The sequence below is a fragment of the Electrona antarctica genome (assembly GCF_951216825.1).
Source record: "Electrona antarctica genome assembly, chromosome: 20".
In the NCBI taxonomy this organism is placed as follows: Eukaryota; Metazoa; Chordata; class Actinopteri; order Myctophiformes; family Myctophidae; genus Electrona; species Electrona antarctica.
This window is the reverse complement of record NC_136801.1, coordinates 9148881-9166566: the sequence shown is the minus strand read 5'-3', so window position 1 is coordinate 9166566 and position 17686 is coordinate 9148881. Positions and strand designations below refer to the sequence as shown.

General features: G+C 45.0%; 2 protein-coding genes across 3 annotated transcripts in view; one reads left to right on the top strand and one right to left on the bottom strand.

Moving 5' to 3' along the window:
• The first annotated feature begins 725 nt into the window (after positions 1–725).
• On the top strand, positions 726–8122 carry arxa (aristaless related homeobox a). Its single transcript, XM_079490267.1, has 5 exons — positions 726–1084; positions 1571–2141; positions 3621–3666; positions 6725–7053; positions 7346–8122. Exons 1-5 carry the CDS (start codon positions 886–888, stop codon positions 7611–7613), a joined length of 1413 nt encoding a protein of 470 aa, XP_079346393.1. The 5' UTR covers positions 726–885; the 3' UTR covers positions 7614–8122.
• Positions 8123–15877: 7755 nt separating this feature from the next.
• Positions 15878–17686, bottom strand: part of pola1 (polymerase (DNA directed), alpha 1) — a 100134-nt gene continuing 98325 nt past the window's right edge. For both annotated transcript variants that reach the window (XM_079489705.1, XM_079489706.1), the window contains exon 37: positions 15878–17108. In XM_079489705.1, coding sequence (XP_079345831.1) covers positions 16972–17108 — 137 coding nt within the window. In that variant the 3' untranslated portion in view covers positions 15878–16971. The remainder of the gene's footprint in view (positions 17109–17686) is intronic.

Genomic DNA, 17686 nt, shown 5'->3' with positions numbered 1-17686 from the left:
TGAGGTATAGTTTTGCAGGCCTTAAAGATTCAACTGTATATTGAAATCAATTATTAGAGAAAGCAAGTTTTGGTTAGGACTAACGTTTAGCAATTAATAATAATTATGTGTGTGTGTGTATATATATATATATATATATATATATATATATATAACCAAGTTATAAGCTTAGGCCTACTTACCTTTTATCTTGAGTAGGGACTATATGGCTATGTCAAATGTATAGTCTATATCCTAAGGCTTTTACATTCTTTGCATGCAATTATGTAATTCAACAGAACGGTTCATTTTAATAAAATGTATGGAAAAGGGTGCAGGTATATGACTCATGTCATGCGTCTTTTGTCGTCGCTCTCAGCAAAAATGATGATACCAGTTCAAGAAAAAACGCCGCCGCTGTATTGAGTTCATTCCACAGGGATGAAAACTGTCAAGTCTTGCTCTTCCATTTCTCTCACATTAACTTTAATAAGCGCGCACGCAGAAACACACATACAGTGTGTGTGTCACACACACACACACACACACACACACACACACACACACACACACACACACACACACACACACACACACACACACACGAGCCAATCAGGCGCGTAGTCTATACACGTCGGTGCGAGCGCGCATAGAGCCACGCGGTCCGCGAGGCAGCAAAACGCCGTCTATCATTGACGACAAGACGAGAGAGTGAGAGAGAACGAAGTGGGAGAGAGAGGGAGAGAGAGAGAGAGAGAGAGAGAGAGAGAGGGCTGACTGGAGCCGAGTCAGAGGCAGCGCGACGACGAGTGAAGTGAAGAGAGCGTGGGACTTCGAGAGAGAGAGAGTGACACCTTTACGTTGCTCTCTGTCAAAATAAGACCGAGCCGCCGCGACGCCGTCAAAATGAACGGTCAGTTTGAAGAAGAGATCCACGGGGACCGAGGAGGAGAGCAGCGGAAGAGCAAGTCGCCGACGCTGCTGTCGTCGTACTGCATCGACAGCATTCTGGGCCGCCGGAGTCCCTGCAAAGTCAGGCTCATAGGAGCGCAAAGTTTGACAGGTCTGCCGGACAGAGCGGAGCAGCTCGACAAGACAGCTGAAGGTAAAGAATAAGCCTGTCGTGTTGTGTTGAACTGTTGATGCATGCATGCACGCTGTTGTTGTTGTGCTCTTTGTTAATTTATTTATAGTGAGCCTGTTAATTTAGTTAGCCTGTCCTGTGTTTATGAACCAAAATGTGTGTTGAACTTGAGAAAGAAGAAGAAAAAAAAGATAGACAAATATAAGAGCAGAGCTGATCCAACATATAGTTTTAGAGTCTTAAACAATTGGGAGTTGATCTACATTTATGGGCGATCTAAGCATCATATCTAAACGTGATTATTTAACTTCTGTGGCATGGGCCAATTGTGTGATGTGTGACATGTTTATTGCCTAATTACTGTCCTTCAAGTTCATCATCGCATATTCTGACCAAATGGGCTATTAAAGCAGAGCTGATGAAAGGTGCGCACAGCAGGCCTGAAATGTTAGCGTTCTTATTTGTTGTCCTTTGCGCATAATAACGGTGTACTCATATCCTACTCAGGCTCAACTAAAGACTCCCTGGCCCTGTCTATCGACACGGACATGCACCTGCCACCAAAGCTCCGCAGGCTGTATGGACCGGGAGGGAAGTACCTTCACGACCACGGAGAAAAGTTGGATAGGGAACGACTGCTGCTGGACCAGGCCTGCGACAACCTCAAGATTAGCCAGGCGCCGCAGGTGAGCATCAGCCGAAGCAAGTCCTACCGGGAGAACGCGTCCCTGGGCCGGGGAGAGGGCGACAAGAGCCCCGGGGAAGGTTCCGAGAACGGCAGCCCGGGTCTGGTGGAGCTCGGGCCGCTGAAGTTCGAGGAGGACACGGGGAAAGAGGGGGAGAGCTGCGGGAACGCGGTCAGCCTCTCCCCGAAGGACGAAGAGAGGGAGAGCTTGAACGCCGGGGACGGGGAAATGAGGGACGGGGAGGACAGCGTTTGTCTGTCGGCGGGCAGTGACTCTGAGGAAGGCATGTTGAAACGCAAACAGAGAAGATACAGGACTACATTCACCAGTTACCAGCTAGAGGAGCTGGAGAGAGCTTTCCAGAAGACACATTACCCCGACGTCTTCACCAGGTCAGACATACAGTACATATACTGCATGTGCATCGATATTATATTACCGACATATTAGATATATAATTAGGCCTATTACAGCCCACAGATATTAATTTAACTTAAGACATGCCCATCGTATTCCCTTTCTTGAATGATTTATAGATATTAGCCTATAATAGACAAATAGGCATATGCCTATTAAATACAAATATGTATTATTAATAATACAGATTCCAGAACGAAATAATAATAATGAAGCTGATGAAAACAATTTAACACACAATTCCCATAAACACACAAAAAAAGTTCTGGGGAAACATTAAAAATTGTAATTAAACTTGACAATGTCTTACATTTATTTAGGTCTATTTACGAGTAAACACTACCAGGCTTACGTAAAAGCCTGAGCAGCCAGAAATCCCCCTGTAATTCCATATACGATTGTAATTGGACACTGCGGAGTTCGCACCTCATAAACGCACCAGCGGCAGTAACCCGTGTCTGGCATGAGGGAACACAATGCGTCTAAGTGGAAACACTAAGGTCGTTTAGCTACATTTATCCCTCGCCATTGTACATGCATGGCATCCATGTTATTCTCATAAGAATTAGCGGATGCGCGCCGGGCTCACATTACCATGAGGCGGCGGTAATGCCGGATTCATTCTGCGCAATTTGAGGCCTTCAAGCTCAAGGGCGCTTATGCGCGCGCGCACACATGCACTGACACACACACACACACACACACACACACACACACACACACACACACACACACACACACACACACACACACACACACACACACACACACACACACACACACACACACACACACTGTGACACACACACTGACACACACACACACACACACACACACACACACACACACACACACACACACACACACGTACTGTAACTATTTTAGACTCATATTATCTATATAACTATATTATTTTGATATCATTATATATTAGGCTAAACTGTAGCATACATCTCTGATGATATTTCAAAATCCTACAGCCTGCAGGCATGGCAGTTATGCACACACTTATATTCCAAAAAACAAGTCGTTGTATAGGCTGTATACTAAAAATATACTAAAGAAAATCATTCACCATTTGATTTGGCATTATCCTATATTTGAACTGAATTGATTTAATTTATTTTCACGCTCCTTGATGGTCTAATTTGCGCCAAAAGCCCATATAGGCTATTTCAGGGGACGTCAATTGCAGCCTTGTTCAGATGTCATTATTTCAACCATTATGTTGTTACAGTGACAATCACCAGGCGGCAGGCCCTACACATCCAAGGCAGAAAACAGAATAGGCTATATGGTTATGCCTTCTTTCTATGTGGCAGGAAAAATGCTAACCTATTTCCGTCGTCTATTGTTGACAGCGAACAGGTGCATGGAGAAACAGCAATTCTACCTCGCTATACCAAATTGTAACCACGTATTCTCCGTCTTTCTTTCTGTCTTTTTTCTTTCAGAGAAGAGTTGGCGATGCGTCTGGACCTCACAGAGGCGCGTGTGCAAGTAAGTGGCCTCCTGTTTAGTTTATTGCTGCCTGCAACAGCGCCCGAAAGCTTTATTTAAACACAATAAGCTTAACTTAACAGCATGACTCGTAAATAGAGAAATCTGAAACTATATCCTCTTAATGTTTTATATCCCCTGTAAAACGTTAGCTCTACGCCGCCGTCTGGATAATAATCGGTGATATTATGCGTCTCTGGCCTTGAATGGACGATGCGCCTGGGCCAATTTGAGACGGTAATTTATTACTCTGAAATGTGTTAAATGGCTCCAATTGCTGCCGCGGGGAAGGCCTTTCCTGTTATTGAATGTTATTACCGCACGATTGGGGACGTTTTAGTGGCAATTAAGTCAACGCTGGTGATTCATAAACGCTCACTTAGTGCTCCGAGTCCGAGCAAACACTGTTGTATTTCCAGGGATACAAGACTGTTTGAATTCCCATCAGAGGGGGAGTGGAGAGGATAGGATAGGAGATGAGAGAGGAGAGGAGAGGGAACAGTGGTGGACGATGGACGCATGCGTATACCTGAGTCAAATACTCCTGGTCGCTCAGTCTTACTTGATTAAAAGTATTTAAGTATTCAAATGCTTTATAGTGAAAATAGCAGATCCACAAGCTCAAGCCTATATACTTTTCCCCAGAAACCTATAATATTTGTTTTTGAAATGTGTGATAGTAGGTATATAGGCCTAAAATATTCTCAAGTAGTGTCATGATCACGCACATTGAGGGCTTGTCATATAGGCCTATACCAAAAATGTATACAGGCTACTCTATTCAAGTAAACATATACGTCCAAGGTCCACCGCTATAGCGAGGGGGAGAGAGGGGGAGCCAGAGATGGAGAGAAAGAAGAAGGGGGTGTAGAGAGAGAAAGAGAGAGGGAGGGAGGGAGGGAGGAAGGAAGAGATGGAGAGAGAAAGAGAGAGTATAGGAGGGAGGGAGGAAGAGTCAGATGGGGGGGGGGGGGTGCGTGTAGAGAGAGAGAGAGAAAGAGAGAGGGAGGGAGAGAGAGAGAGAGAAAGTGGGGAGGGGGGGACGGAGTAGAGAGAGAGAGAGCTAGGGATAGAGAGAGGGGGAGGAAAAGTGGGGGGGTGACGGGACGATAATGCTATTTGATTTCCCATTATGTGATTGCAATAGGCCTGCATTGATCCGATGCTTTGCACTTGGGAACGAATGAGAGACCATTAAAGGTGTTTGCGCCCTCCCTCCTCCCTCACTACTCCATTGAGAGCGTGGCTTGCATGTCGAAACCCCGGGCTCATAACCAAAGAGACAGTTCAAACACGATGGAAGCTCTGGCGGGGTTATGGCCGACGGTAAAACAACAGATGTCGCTTTAGGGGACCGTAAGGTGAACAAATCACTTAACGGGCGCCATCAGGAGGTGATAAAAACTCATAAATTCCCGAGGGGCCATGTAATGCTAAACAGCCCCTCCTGGAATAATGCCTGTGTGTGTGTATGTGTGCGTTTGTGTGTGTGTGGTCACTGACTGTCGCTCAAGTTGCCCGTTCAATCACTCTGCTCGTGTTGACATTTTCCTCATTGTGAGAGCCCCATGTTTCTGCAGTGCAAACTGGTGCGACAAGGGGATGCGTGGGAAAGTTAAATAACGCGCCCCGGATGGAAGTCGGTTGTTTCTACGATTCTAAGAATTTTAATTTAAAGCGCATTAATTGCTATTGGAGCCAGTTCAGCGGCTATTTTATCCAGCTTTTGTTAACAACCGCTCTTAATTATCTCTCCCCACCCCGAAGCCGGATCTGAAAGGAGCGAACGGGGTTTAATTAGCTATAACTAGACGAAAGGACTTTCCCTCTCGTGTAATTACTGTTGACCTAATTAGGCCTACAGCCTGGTGGCCGCCACCTGCAACACAGCAACGTTACGGTAGGCTATAGGGCTATAGCCTATATAGCTGTCTACAATAATTGGCAATTGTTTTCAAACATTTTCATGTCAAGGACCCCCAAATATATGCAAGTCTATTTGGCCACAGAATCCCATCTGACAATGGGGTAGAAAATATCTTGTGGAAGAAAAAAAAATCAGACCTATACATTTATAGGCTATACATTTTTTAATTTTACATTTTTATTTATTTTTTTAAATGGAGAAAACATGAAAATGTTGCATTGCTATATGTATTGAGAGTTTGTAAATACCGGTAGTCTATTTTATATAACGGTATACAATTTCTTTGACATTATTTTTTATTTTAATTGTTTTCATCATGGATGGGGGACAATTATTTTAGTGCTTAGCACACCTGCATGCACCTTTAACCAGACACAACATAAGCATCATAAGCTGTAGCACTGAAATCAAGTGTAACTACTTTAACTGTGTTGAAAACCAGGACATTTGAGTCTTTTAGAGATTTGGTATAGGACTCGGGACATCAGCTTGAAAACGGGACAATTCCGGCCAATGTCTGGTCACCACAGGTTATTCCCGATGATGGGGCCAATAGGCTACAATGGGTCATGGTTGATTGCATGGATGTCAGCACCTCAAAACATTTTTTGCTTTAGGGTCCAGGGACCTCGAAGGGTTCTCAGGGGTCTCTAGCAGAAATTAGTTCAACCACTTTAACCCTATTGGCCATTTTCAATAATCTTGAAACATTTGGAAAATGTATATAGAATATTTTTAAAGCATTTTAACAATACAAATATTTTATGGGGTCCACTAAATATTTTCTGATGGTGGTCTGCTGGCAAACTGTAGCCTACATAATACTGTAGGCTGTAGGGGCTCCTTATGCCGCTCTCTGCCAATGTAAATTGTACTACATTTTCTTTTCAATTTGGGTATTTGGATGTTCATTTTATTCTGTGTTCTGTGGTGTTTTGTATCTGTTATGTGTTGGTGTGTACGACTTTTTGGAAAAAATTAAATACTAATATTTTAATAAAAAATAATAGGGGGTCCTTGACGTGAAAATGTTTGAGAACGACTGAGCTAATCACAATCTAGCCTGAGCCAAATGGGCATTTAGTGTGGCTTTCTGCTGCTCTCTCACCGTGCGATGGTGTCCATTCCCAGGTGTGGTTCCAGAACCGCCGGGCCAAGTGGAGGAAACGAGAGAAAGCTGGGGTGCAGGGCCATCCTGGGGGCCTGCCATTCCCAGGTCCCCTGGCAGCGGCCCACCCTCTCAGCCACTACCTCGACGGAGGTCCCTTCCCTCCTCATCCACACCCTGCCCTGGAATCCGCCTGGACGGCTGCCGCGGCTGCAGCCGCCGCTTTCCCGGGACTGGCACATCCGCACAACGGCTCGGTACCGCCCCTGGCTACCCAGTTAGGACTGAGCACCTTTCTGGGCACAGCTGCCATGTTCCGCCATCCTGCTTTCATTGGACCCACCTTCGGCAGGTGAGACGATCCCAGACACCCCTCCCCCGCCCCCACCCCCCCAGTGGGACTTCCACCAATCTCTAGCAGCGATTCTCAACCATGTGGGCCAGGGTTCACTGCCTGGTGAGATGTGAGGACGTTGCAAATCACTAAGATTTTATTGATTGATTTGTACGATGAAGTACGTCACAATTTACAAAACATTCACTGAAATATGGAGATTATAGGACAGGAGACAAGGTTTCTGACTGACAGCAACAGTGTTTTTCTCATGCTTAACATCCTCCCCATGGCTTGCTCCATCTATCAGACTCTTCTCCAGTATGGGTCCACTGACGAGTGCTTCCACCGCCGCAGCGGCCTTGCTCCGTCAGCCCGTCATGCCTCCTGTGGAGAACGCCTCCCACCCGGGCCCCATCCTGTCCGACCCGTCCTCCTCGTCCTCCTGCACCACGCATGCAGCCGACCGCAGGGCGTCCAGCATCGCTGCGCTGCGCCTCAAGGCCAAGGAACACTCGGCTCAGCTCACCCAGCTCAACATACTGCCGACAGGAGCCCCGGGGAAGGAGGTGTGCTGAACACTTATAACACCATGCAGCTATAGCCCCCAAACCAACCCACCCACATTTAACCACTTAAACCCTCTAGACTTAGTAAACTGGACCCGAGTTGGCTCTGTACTTGGGACCACTTTTTTCCCCCTCTACACCAAATCTCTTCACCAACGTGTCACGTTGTGACTTGTGAGAATACATATCTGCTATTTTTGGCTCCCCTGAATTCCCCCAAGAATATGGTTGCCCGGGTTAAAGCGGTTAACACCCAAACCCCTCTTGCCCTTCATACTCTCCTGGAGGTCAGAGCAGTATAAGCTCATCGGGACGACCACCCAAAACACAGCAAACTCCTCTGTGTTCAAGCTCTCCTGATGTAAAATGTTTTTACACTCTAAACCACTTAAACCCAATATACTGTACCAAGATTGAACGGTGTCCTCCAGGGCTCTATACTAGGTTCACTCCGTTTTTCCACCTGAAACAAATCTCTAAAAAAAAAATAGCAGTTCTACAAGCTCACAGCGCATAAGCGATTGATTGATTGAAATATTTATTAACAGTTTGCAGAATTACAGTACATTTCAAGCACAAACTCAATATAAAGACTGTTAACTGTGAGTGGACGACCCAATTAAGCATTACACTTGTTTACAAGAGGGTCCTTGTTCAATTCATCAAAATGGCGAGTGGCACGTTGTGAGCTTAAGATTTGCCCCCATGCAGAACAGGGATGCTATAGGGTTCATGTGGTTAAAGTATTTATATAGTGTTTTGCTGTGCACCCCTCAATACCTCACCCCCCCCCAACAAAATAGCACAACCAAATTCAGAGCACTGCCTAAACTAATGTGTAAGTCGTTTGACTGCTCACTAGTCTAAACCTGGTTTAACCCATTGACCTGAGATCAGATTCTAAAAATGTCTACATCCTGACAGTTTTCTGACAAAGCTGTTTCTGTCAGTCGTTCTTCGATTTTTCAAAAATAGCAGACCTACAAGCTCGTAGCGCGCCACTCGGTGGCACGCTGTGAGCTTGTAGATCTGCTATTTTTCAATAGCTAAAGCATAACATAATGCTAACACCAAAAGGGGTTCCCGCCCAAAATGGGTTAATACTTCCAAGTCGTCCATTCCACCCAACCACGACCCAAAATTGCATTGTAAAACAAAATACTATACGCCAGAGGATTAAAACCAATCCTACCAACACATGCATGCATACACACCTGCAGTACAACTCTGAGTTGTAGGGTCCAGTGATTTGAATTCATTTACAATGTCCAATGTAAAAAAACAAACAAAAAAGCAACAGGATCAGGTTGAAAATTTGAGATGACGTTTCATGACCTTCACTGAAAATGTAACTGAGGACGGTTGGTTGATATGTTTAGCGGTCGCAATATTTTACACGCTTCCGTTTTATTTTATAATGCTATCGAAGAAATATTCCCATGAGGGGGTATATGTCACAAGTACACATATGCACGGGGACATAAAGACCCAGAATACAAGCTTTCCACTTTGAATCTGGACATGAGTGCCACGTGCGCATATTACTGTTACTGAAAACAAAACCGAAACCAAAGGAAAACTGTCCATAGACCTTCCATAGCCTTTTCACAAGCCTGCTTCCAAGTCTTCACTTCTCGTTTGTCTGCTAGTCAAACTCCACCTATACCCACTGTATGTTTAACCACTTGAACCCTAGCATTCATATTCTGGAGTGAACGTTTGGCAAAGATAGCAGATCTACATACAACGCTTTGCATTATGAGCAGAGCTTGTATATCGGCTATTTGTGGTGAAGATATTTGGTGTAGGGGGGGGTCAACAATGTATAATGGGGTTTAATTGGTTATGTTAGTTTTCGTTACATTTCAAAATATTTTTGGGGTGGTGTTATACCACCTACAATATTTCTGCATCAAATACTTAAACTGATTTTGACATTGGCCAGTATCTTGTTTGAATTTGTTGTTCAGCACTTAATAACCAAGGATTCGAATTTCCAGGACAGGACAAACATGCCAAGTTGGGATTTGACCAGTGTCTCTTTTCGCTGAACTGTGCAAGAGAAACATTGTACATATTGTGTAAAAACAAAACGAGGAAAGAAAAAAAAGAAAAGAAAAAAAAAGGTCAATGTATATTTGAGAAGAGACCATGTTTTGATCAGTTGCACTTGGTGTAGTGTTTTATGAATGTTACCCTGTGTAGAATTTCTCCTGTGTTTATGAAATAATATTAGGTTTTTAGATAATTATTTATGTCATATCTGTTTTCCAGAGAGAACTGAGTGATGAGGACAGTTTTGTTTTCTTATAAAGTGATTGTACATTTCCTGGTTTATTAATGCTAATTTGAATAAATTACACTGGTAAAATGACTTATTCCTTATTTCAAATTCCATTAGGACTGACATAGGCCTAAACCAGGAAAATATGTGAAATAGAAAATTATATAACTAATAAAAACTGCTATAAAGAACATTGGTATATTTTTTGTCTTACATAAGAAAATGTTGACCCTATACCCATTATCAACTCGTCTATTTTATTCTTATTGGTGAAGGCTGATTATTCAAATTGAGCATGTCATAGTAAAATTAAATACATATAGGCTACATAAATAAATGAAAAAATAGCTGATGGTTTTCTTCTAAAGATTCTGAACAATTTCTAATGGCATGCCCAAATACAAATGGTAAAGCCATGATGCACATAACAGGAGACTATTAGACTAGAGCTATTATTATCCAAAATAATTTCGAAGCTTTCATATATAAAGCAGGCTATACATGCGGAGCCTGAATACAAGGTTTAAGGTCCATAACATATTTTAGTTCCTTTGTGCCTTTAGGCCAATGGGGAGGAATGAAAATCTAAAAATACCACGAAGGATGAATTTAGCATGGGAGAGGTAGTCCTGTATAGACAAGGGCCACCTTGGATAAATACGAGAGAAAATGTATTAGTGTCCTAATGGCAAATATAATTCCGTGCGCTGCGTGCGTCTGGTCTCTAGTGTCGAGTTGACAAAATACTAGCCCATATATTCATGGCCTAATCCCCACATGCGAAACGCACGACAAAAGGCGAGGGTTTTCAATTAGATCGCCCACTTTATCCGGGAAGGGGGCCCCTTCACAAAACTTCCTTGAAATCTTTTAAAGGCGCTAAATTGGTCTTAACATCTGTAATGCCATGTCGATGGAAGCGAGTCCCTTTGTCATTAATGAAGTAACAAACCACTTTATCAAAAAGTCTTTCTGTGGAGTCCCAGATCCCCTCTATCCCACCTTGTAGGACTTAATTCCTCCAAATCCCCCCATGCATGCACGGAGCGCAGCGGCGACGCACAAGCATGGCAATCAATGCAAAACTTCTTCACGTTCGTTTGACCCGCCTATGGTGCACAACCAAATCGCGTGAAATTACCCTGCGGATTAGTTTAGATCCCTTTATTGACCGCGTTGAAAACCAGCTCGTATTCGGATTTCGGCCTCATTTTATATAGGAATAAAGGCTACCTGGCTAACGGCTATTGGATAATCACTCAATTCACAACATTACACCGCAGTAATTAGGTTGGCCTACTATAAGCACTGCACCTCAACGACACACTAAACAGTCTGACTCTGCACAGCTCTATACGACTTTTGATTGATTGATTGAAATATGTATTAACAGTTTGCAGAATTACAGTACATTTCAAGCACAAACTCAATACAAAGACTGTTAACTGCAAGTGGACGACCCAATTAAGCATTACACTTGTTTACAAGAGAGTCCACCTTGTTCAATTCATCAAAAAATACTATACGGATTACGGAGCATACGCTGTAGTAAAAAAAAAAGCACAGAAAGATTATTACACACAAAAAGCACTGTGCGCGATGTGATGAATGATGATTATTCGTCATATTCCCCAGTAGACCCAAAGGCCAAATTGGCCAATGGAGCGTGTTTTTCTGTTAGGCCCTTTTGGATTTTTTTTGATGAGATTTTCCGGCGGAGCTTTAATCTTATTGTGAATTTAACTAATGAATGGCAAACCAATTTGTCCATATATCTGGGGAATGCCGGGCGCCATGCAGGAGGCGGGTGACCCGCTGTGCGAAGGGCTTAACTTTCTCTCCAACGCAAAAAGGCGAGGAAATTGAAATGCTGTCGTCGGGAATGCAATGCAATGCATGCCATGCACGGCTCTGGGATTTTAAAAGTCACACTTGTTGGAGAGGCGTCGCCTCTCTGTTGTATTATTCAAGACGCGGCCTGTGGGCCCCTTGATTATGCACGAGTCATGACTCTTGGAAAGATTGCACGAATGATTGATAATGAATGTTTATGAAAGAAAAAAAAGAGGATGAATAAATGGACTAGAAACGTACACAAATCATAGTGTGTGCAGTGGCTTGGTAGCCTATTCCACGAATTAGCCCATAGTCCAGTGGTGGACACGACCGTCCACGGCTGACTGGCTGACTGCATGTGCAGGTCTGCACAAATGTTCTCAGTTATTTGCCACCCATTATATATACCGCTCCCTGCTCTGTTCCCATTTATTGCGACGCATGATTTGGCTGTTGTCTGTTGATTTCGATTCTCCTGGGCCTGGTGGTTGCTCCCACCACGTCCCTCCTAGAGAATAGACCCAATCACTCTACGCCTCTAGTCGGATCACTCCTCGCTCAGTCAGTCCCCGAGTGAGGAGCTCTACAAGGCGCTTTGATGAACAGACTCGCCCCCGCCGGAGGAGACGACCAGGCAGGCAATGAAAGGCCTGAATAGCGGACCATGGCACTCCGTTCCCATTTGGAACAGGCCTTAATTCCCCGTCTCTCTCGCTCTCATCCAATTAGCTCAGTGTATTAAGCGGTTTATCGTCTCATAACCGCCCTTTCAGCCCGAACAAGGGAGACACTTTGCAATAGAACCAGCTCTCCTTTTGACACCCTCTCCGGTACTTGTATGTTCCACCTCGCTATGAATAATAGGGACAGAATGGAGCACTAATTCCCTCATCAAAGGCTACCTTGTCCAATGTCCATCGCTTTGCTGCAGCGCCGCCATTCTGGTCAAAACGTACAGGCAATAAAGCTTAACGTGTCAATAGAAAGAGACTCGTTCGCTTTTATTAGCTTAGTGAGGTCGAATTAATGCAGGGACTATAGATTTGGCTGCGGTATTAGTCCATTGACAAAGCTAAGATGAAAAAGCACGCATCACATTGCAGACTACAGCCCCCCCCCCCCCCCCCACACACACACACACACACACACAAGCCTACTGTATGTTCCCATACAGTCTGCCATTAGTCACTGACTGTCCACTCCAGAGATTAAGGTGATTTTTCCTATATACAGCTTTTGTCCCGACTCCCCACACGACTCTCAATATTTGCCATTGACAATGAAAGGAGAAATTAGGTCAAATGTCTGCTAAATATATGTAAATTTAACAAACCAATCACATACATTCAGTTGTTCATGAGATGATGTATGATGATGTATAATGATAAGAGCGCCCCTCACTTCACACAGGTGTGATTTTTATAAACTGTATATCACAGTGGTCCTCAAACCACTTGCACCAACATTTCAATATAGGTATTATACTCTTGTTTCTCTCTCTAGAATGCTATGTCTATGCTAAATGACATATAGTTTAGCCTTTGCATGCTGCCTGCAGCGGTGGCCGAACGGATAGCGGCGCGGTCTAGATACCGGAAGGTTCCCAGTTCGAACCAGCCGTCCGACACGTTAAAATTACCACCGCTGAAATGCCCTTGAACAAGGCATCAACCACTACGATGAAATGTGTTCTATGAGCAGGGCCTGGCTGGAAACAAGTTCTTGAGCTTAGCCCAGATACCCTGGGTAAATATAGATTTCATTTCATTTCATTTCATTTCATTTCATTTCATAGAGGGCACCAAGTGCTAAGGGCTGAGGTGGAGTCTAGTCTGCACACATTAATTTCCGCCTGAAATCCTCCCCTTTTAAAGAAACACTCTTGCACATCTTAGTTACAAGTAACTGCATGTGCCTCTAATAAAACACCTCATAACTAGGTCTCTCTCTCTCTCTCTCTGGATGGAAACCGCAAGGTTGCCAGTTCAAACCCCGCATGCAGGCTCCCCCAGAGTTACTGTCGAAGTGTCCTTGAGCAAGACACTGAACCCCTAATTGCTCCCGATGTGCTAGTTGGTGCCTTGCATGGTTTCCGCTGCCATCGGTGTATGAATGTGTGTGTGAATGGGTGAATGTAATGCACAATCTCTGTAAAGCGCCTTGGATAAAGGCGCTATATAAATGCACCATTTACCATTTATTTACCATTTCTCTCTCCCCCTCCCTCCCTCTCTCTCAGTTTAGAGTCTAAACTGTATATGACATTTGATTTAACATAGGCACAGGAGGTAAAAAGGGAGAAAGCGAGTAGAGAGGAGGGATTTAACTATAGACATGAGACAGTTTAAACAAGTTTTGATGACTTAAATTTACACTGGATTTGGATGGTTTTGCACTGCAGGGGTGATGCATGCGGTTTCAAGTTTGTTACTCAAACTTGCCATGGAGACTGCTTCCCTCACAGTATTCCTCCGGTCCGCAAAACCACCGCTCACCCCCATTGCACACAGCAAAACCACCGCTCACCCCCATTGCACACAGCAAAACCACCGCTAACCCCCATTGCACACAGGAAAACCACCGCTCACCCCCATTGCACACAGCAAAACCACCGCTCACCCCCATTGCACACAGCAAAACCACCGCTCACCCCCATTGCACACAGCAAAACCACCTCTCACCCCCATTGCACACAGCAAAACCACCGCTCACCCCCATTGCACACAGCAAAACCACCGCTCACCCCCATTGCACACAGCAAAACCACCGCTCACCCCCATTGCACACAGCAAAACCACCACTCACCCCTATTGCACACAGCAAAACCACCACTCACCCCCATTGCACACAGCAAAACCACCACTCACCCCCATTGCACACAGAAAAACCACCACTCACCCCCATTGCACACAGCAAAACCACCGCTCACCCCCATTGCACACAGCAAAACCACCGCTCACCCCCATTGCACACAGCAAAACCACCACTCACCCCCATTGCACACAGCAAAACCACCACTCACCCCCATTGCACACAGAAAAACCACCACTCACCCCCATTGCACACAGCAAAACCACCACTCACCCCCATTGCACACAGCAAAACCACCACTCACCCCCATTGCACACAGCAAAACCACCACTCACCCCCATTGCACACAGCAAAAACCACCACTCACCCCCATTGCACACAGCAAAAACCACCGCTCACCCCCCATTGCACACAGCAAAACCACCACTCACCCCCATTGCACACAGCAAAACCACTCACCCCCCATTGCACACAGCAAAACCACCACTCACCCCCCATTGCACACAGCAAAACCACCACTCACCCCCCATTGCACACAGCAAAACCACCACTCACCCCCATTGCACACAGCAAAACCACCGCTCACCCCCATTGCACACAGTAAAACCACCGCTCACCCCCATTGCACACAGCAAAACCACCGCTCACCCCCATTGCACACAGCAAAACCACCGCTCACCCCCATTGCACACAGAAAAACCACCACTCACCCCCATTGCACACAGCAAAACCACCACTCACCCCCATTGCACACAGCAAAACCACCTCTCACCCCCATTGCACACAGCAAAACCACCTCTCACCCCCATTGCACACAGCAAAACCACCGCTCACCCCCATTGCACACTGCAAAACCACCGCTCAGGGCCGGATTAACACCTCTGAGGGCCCCTGGGCACTGAAGCTCGAAGGGCCCCCCCTTCACGCGTGCGCAACATTTTTGCGGTTTTGGAGCCGTTTTGGGGCAGTTTTATGCCGTTATATTGGCCTATTTCCGGTCGCCTACCCCCCCAGAGTGACAGCCAATCTAGCGCATTGTTGCTGCTTTACACACAATTGCACTTTTTAGCTGCCCTTCTCACCAACAATAAAACACTAATCTTTTTAGACACCATTTATTTCATTCGGATTAGCAGGGACATTTTCTGTGGAGCTAAAAATCTTTTTTTTTTGAGGGGCCCCTGGTGGCCAAGGGCCCCTGGGCACGTGCCCAAAGTGCCCATATGGTAGATCCGGCCCTGCCACCGCTCACCCCCATTGCACACAGCAAAGTCTGCACCGCTCACCCCCCTTTCACACAGCAAAGCCAGAAGCTGGCAATAAAGATACAATACGCTCAACATACTCTGGGTTTCACTTTTTATTGACGTTTTATTATTAAAATCACAACATCCAATCTGAAATACAACTTATTACAACAACAAACAACAAAACCAAAAACACCTAGGTGGTTTTGGAATACCGTACAAAAAAATGATAGGTTAATACATAATCTGCACATATTGTGAGCCTTAAACAAAGTCTGGAAGGACATCAGCTGATCCACAGACACAGCACTCCATTTTTCACCAAACGTTGTTTCTGCCTTCTTAACCATCGCACCTTTCTTCAACCCACACACACAAGACACACAAAACTGCAATGAATGGCAGTAATTAGAATAAGTGTTCGTTCACGTGGTTGCTTCGAGGGGAAGTAATTTCAAAGCAGAGGCGAAAATGGCAGATCTATAAGCTCAGAACGTGTTGCTTTGTGAGCTTGTAGATCTGCTATTTTTAGTGCTTGACACTGGTGCGCAACCAAGTATAACTTGGTAGCCCTTCATCCTGCTCCCCTTCCCTACTATCCTATATTACAGCGCGCACAGAGTCATTTAGGTTTGATTGCTGCCCCCATTTACCACACCCGATAGGGGTGATGGGGTCACAGACAGTTGAGAGTGACTGTGTGTGTGTGTGTGCGTGTGTATTTGAAGGAACTGGAGGGGGGAGAAGATGTGATGGGGTTCATAATAGGGCCATTAGATGGCATGTACGTGATATAGAGGTCATAGTCTATAATCGCTCACAAACACACACACCAATGCATCCTCCACAGGCGTGCCGTTTTTGCCGCAATTTTCGGTATTGCAAAGACAATCAGGGAATGTACACAGACATACGTACATTAATGGAATATTCACATATTCATGTATTCGGGCCAGTATTTATCAAAGCAAGTGTAGCCCATAGCTGCAGAGTCAATCAAAAAAAAAGAAAAGCAAATCGACTTCTGTAAAGTTAGTTAAAATGGCAGGTGTTCAGTGCCTCAGCAGCATCGATCCATCAGAGCACCAGGAGTCTATTGGTCATCAGTGAGACTGTTGTGTATGTACATGCTGTGCGAGTGTGTGTGTGAGGCGGAGCTGTTGTTTATGTACATACTACACAAGTGTGTTTACTTGAGGGAGGTGAAGGCCTGGAAAAGTTTGGCCAGGTTAACGTCCGAGTAGCTGCTGGCCGTTAGCGCCTTGTCCGGCACCTCCTTAAGCCTCCTGTACACCTCCTTCTCCTCCTTCCACGTCTTGAGGCGAGCTGAGGAAAGGATGAAAGATGGAGAAAGTCAGAGGGGGGGGATTAAATTCGGTCTTCAGTGGAAGATTCACATGTTGCATCGACTGCGTCAAGCTAACGGCTTTAGCGCCGTATAGGCAGATTATTGCAGTTTGTTACATGTCCCGACAATTGAGCCTTCGATGCTGTTGGCGAGTGTGGATTGTGAGCCACGAAGACAACAATGAGACATTCTACAGAGATCCAACCGTAAACCACACAATTGCAGAGCACCTCTGTGCTGAAATCCAGAGGGTGGTGTCTGTACTGTCTGTCATAGGCAGAGATCGATATTAAAGTGTTTGTGTGCGGCCGGAAATCAAGAACTGTTGCCTGTTCCTTTGAACATTGAGGATCGTAAACTCAAGAATGTAAACAAACTGATTGCATGTATAGATGGAGCAAACATGTAAACGTAAAGATGTACATCCCTTCTTAATTGACAATGTATAATGCTTTACTGTGCACCTCATGGATCTGATGTTAAATCTGAATATTGCATTGCTGCTAAGGTTTAGCCTTTGCTGCTAATGGCGATGATGTATATCTATTTCACTGTA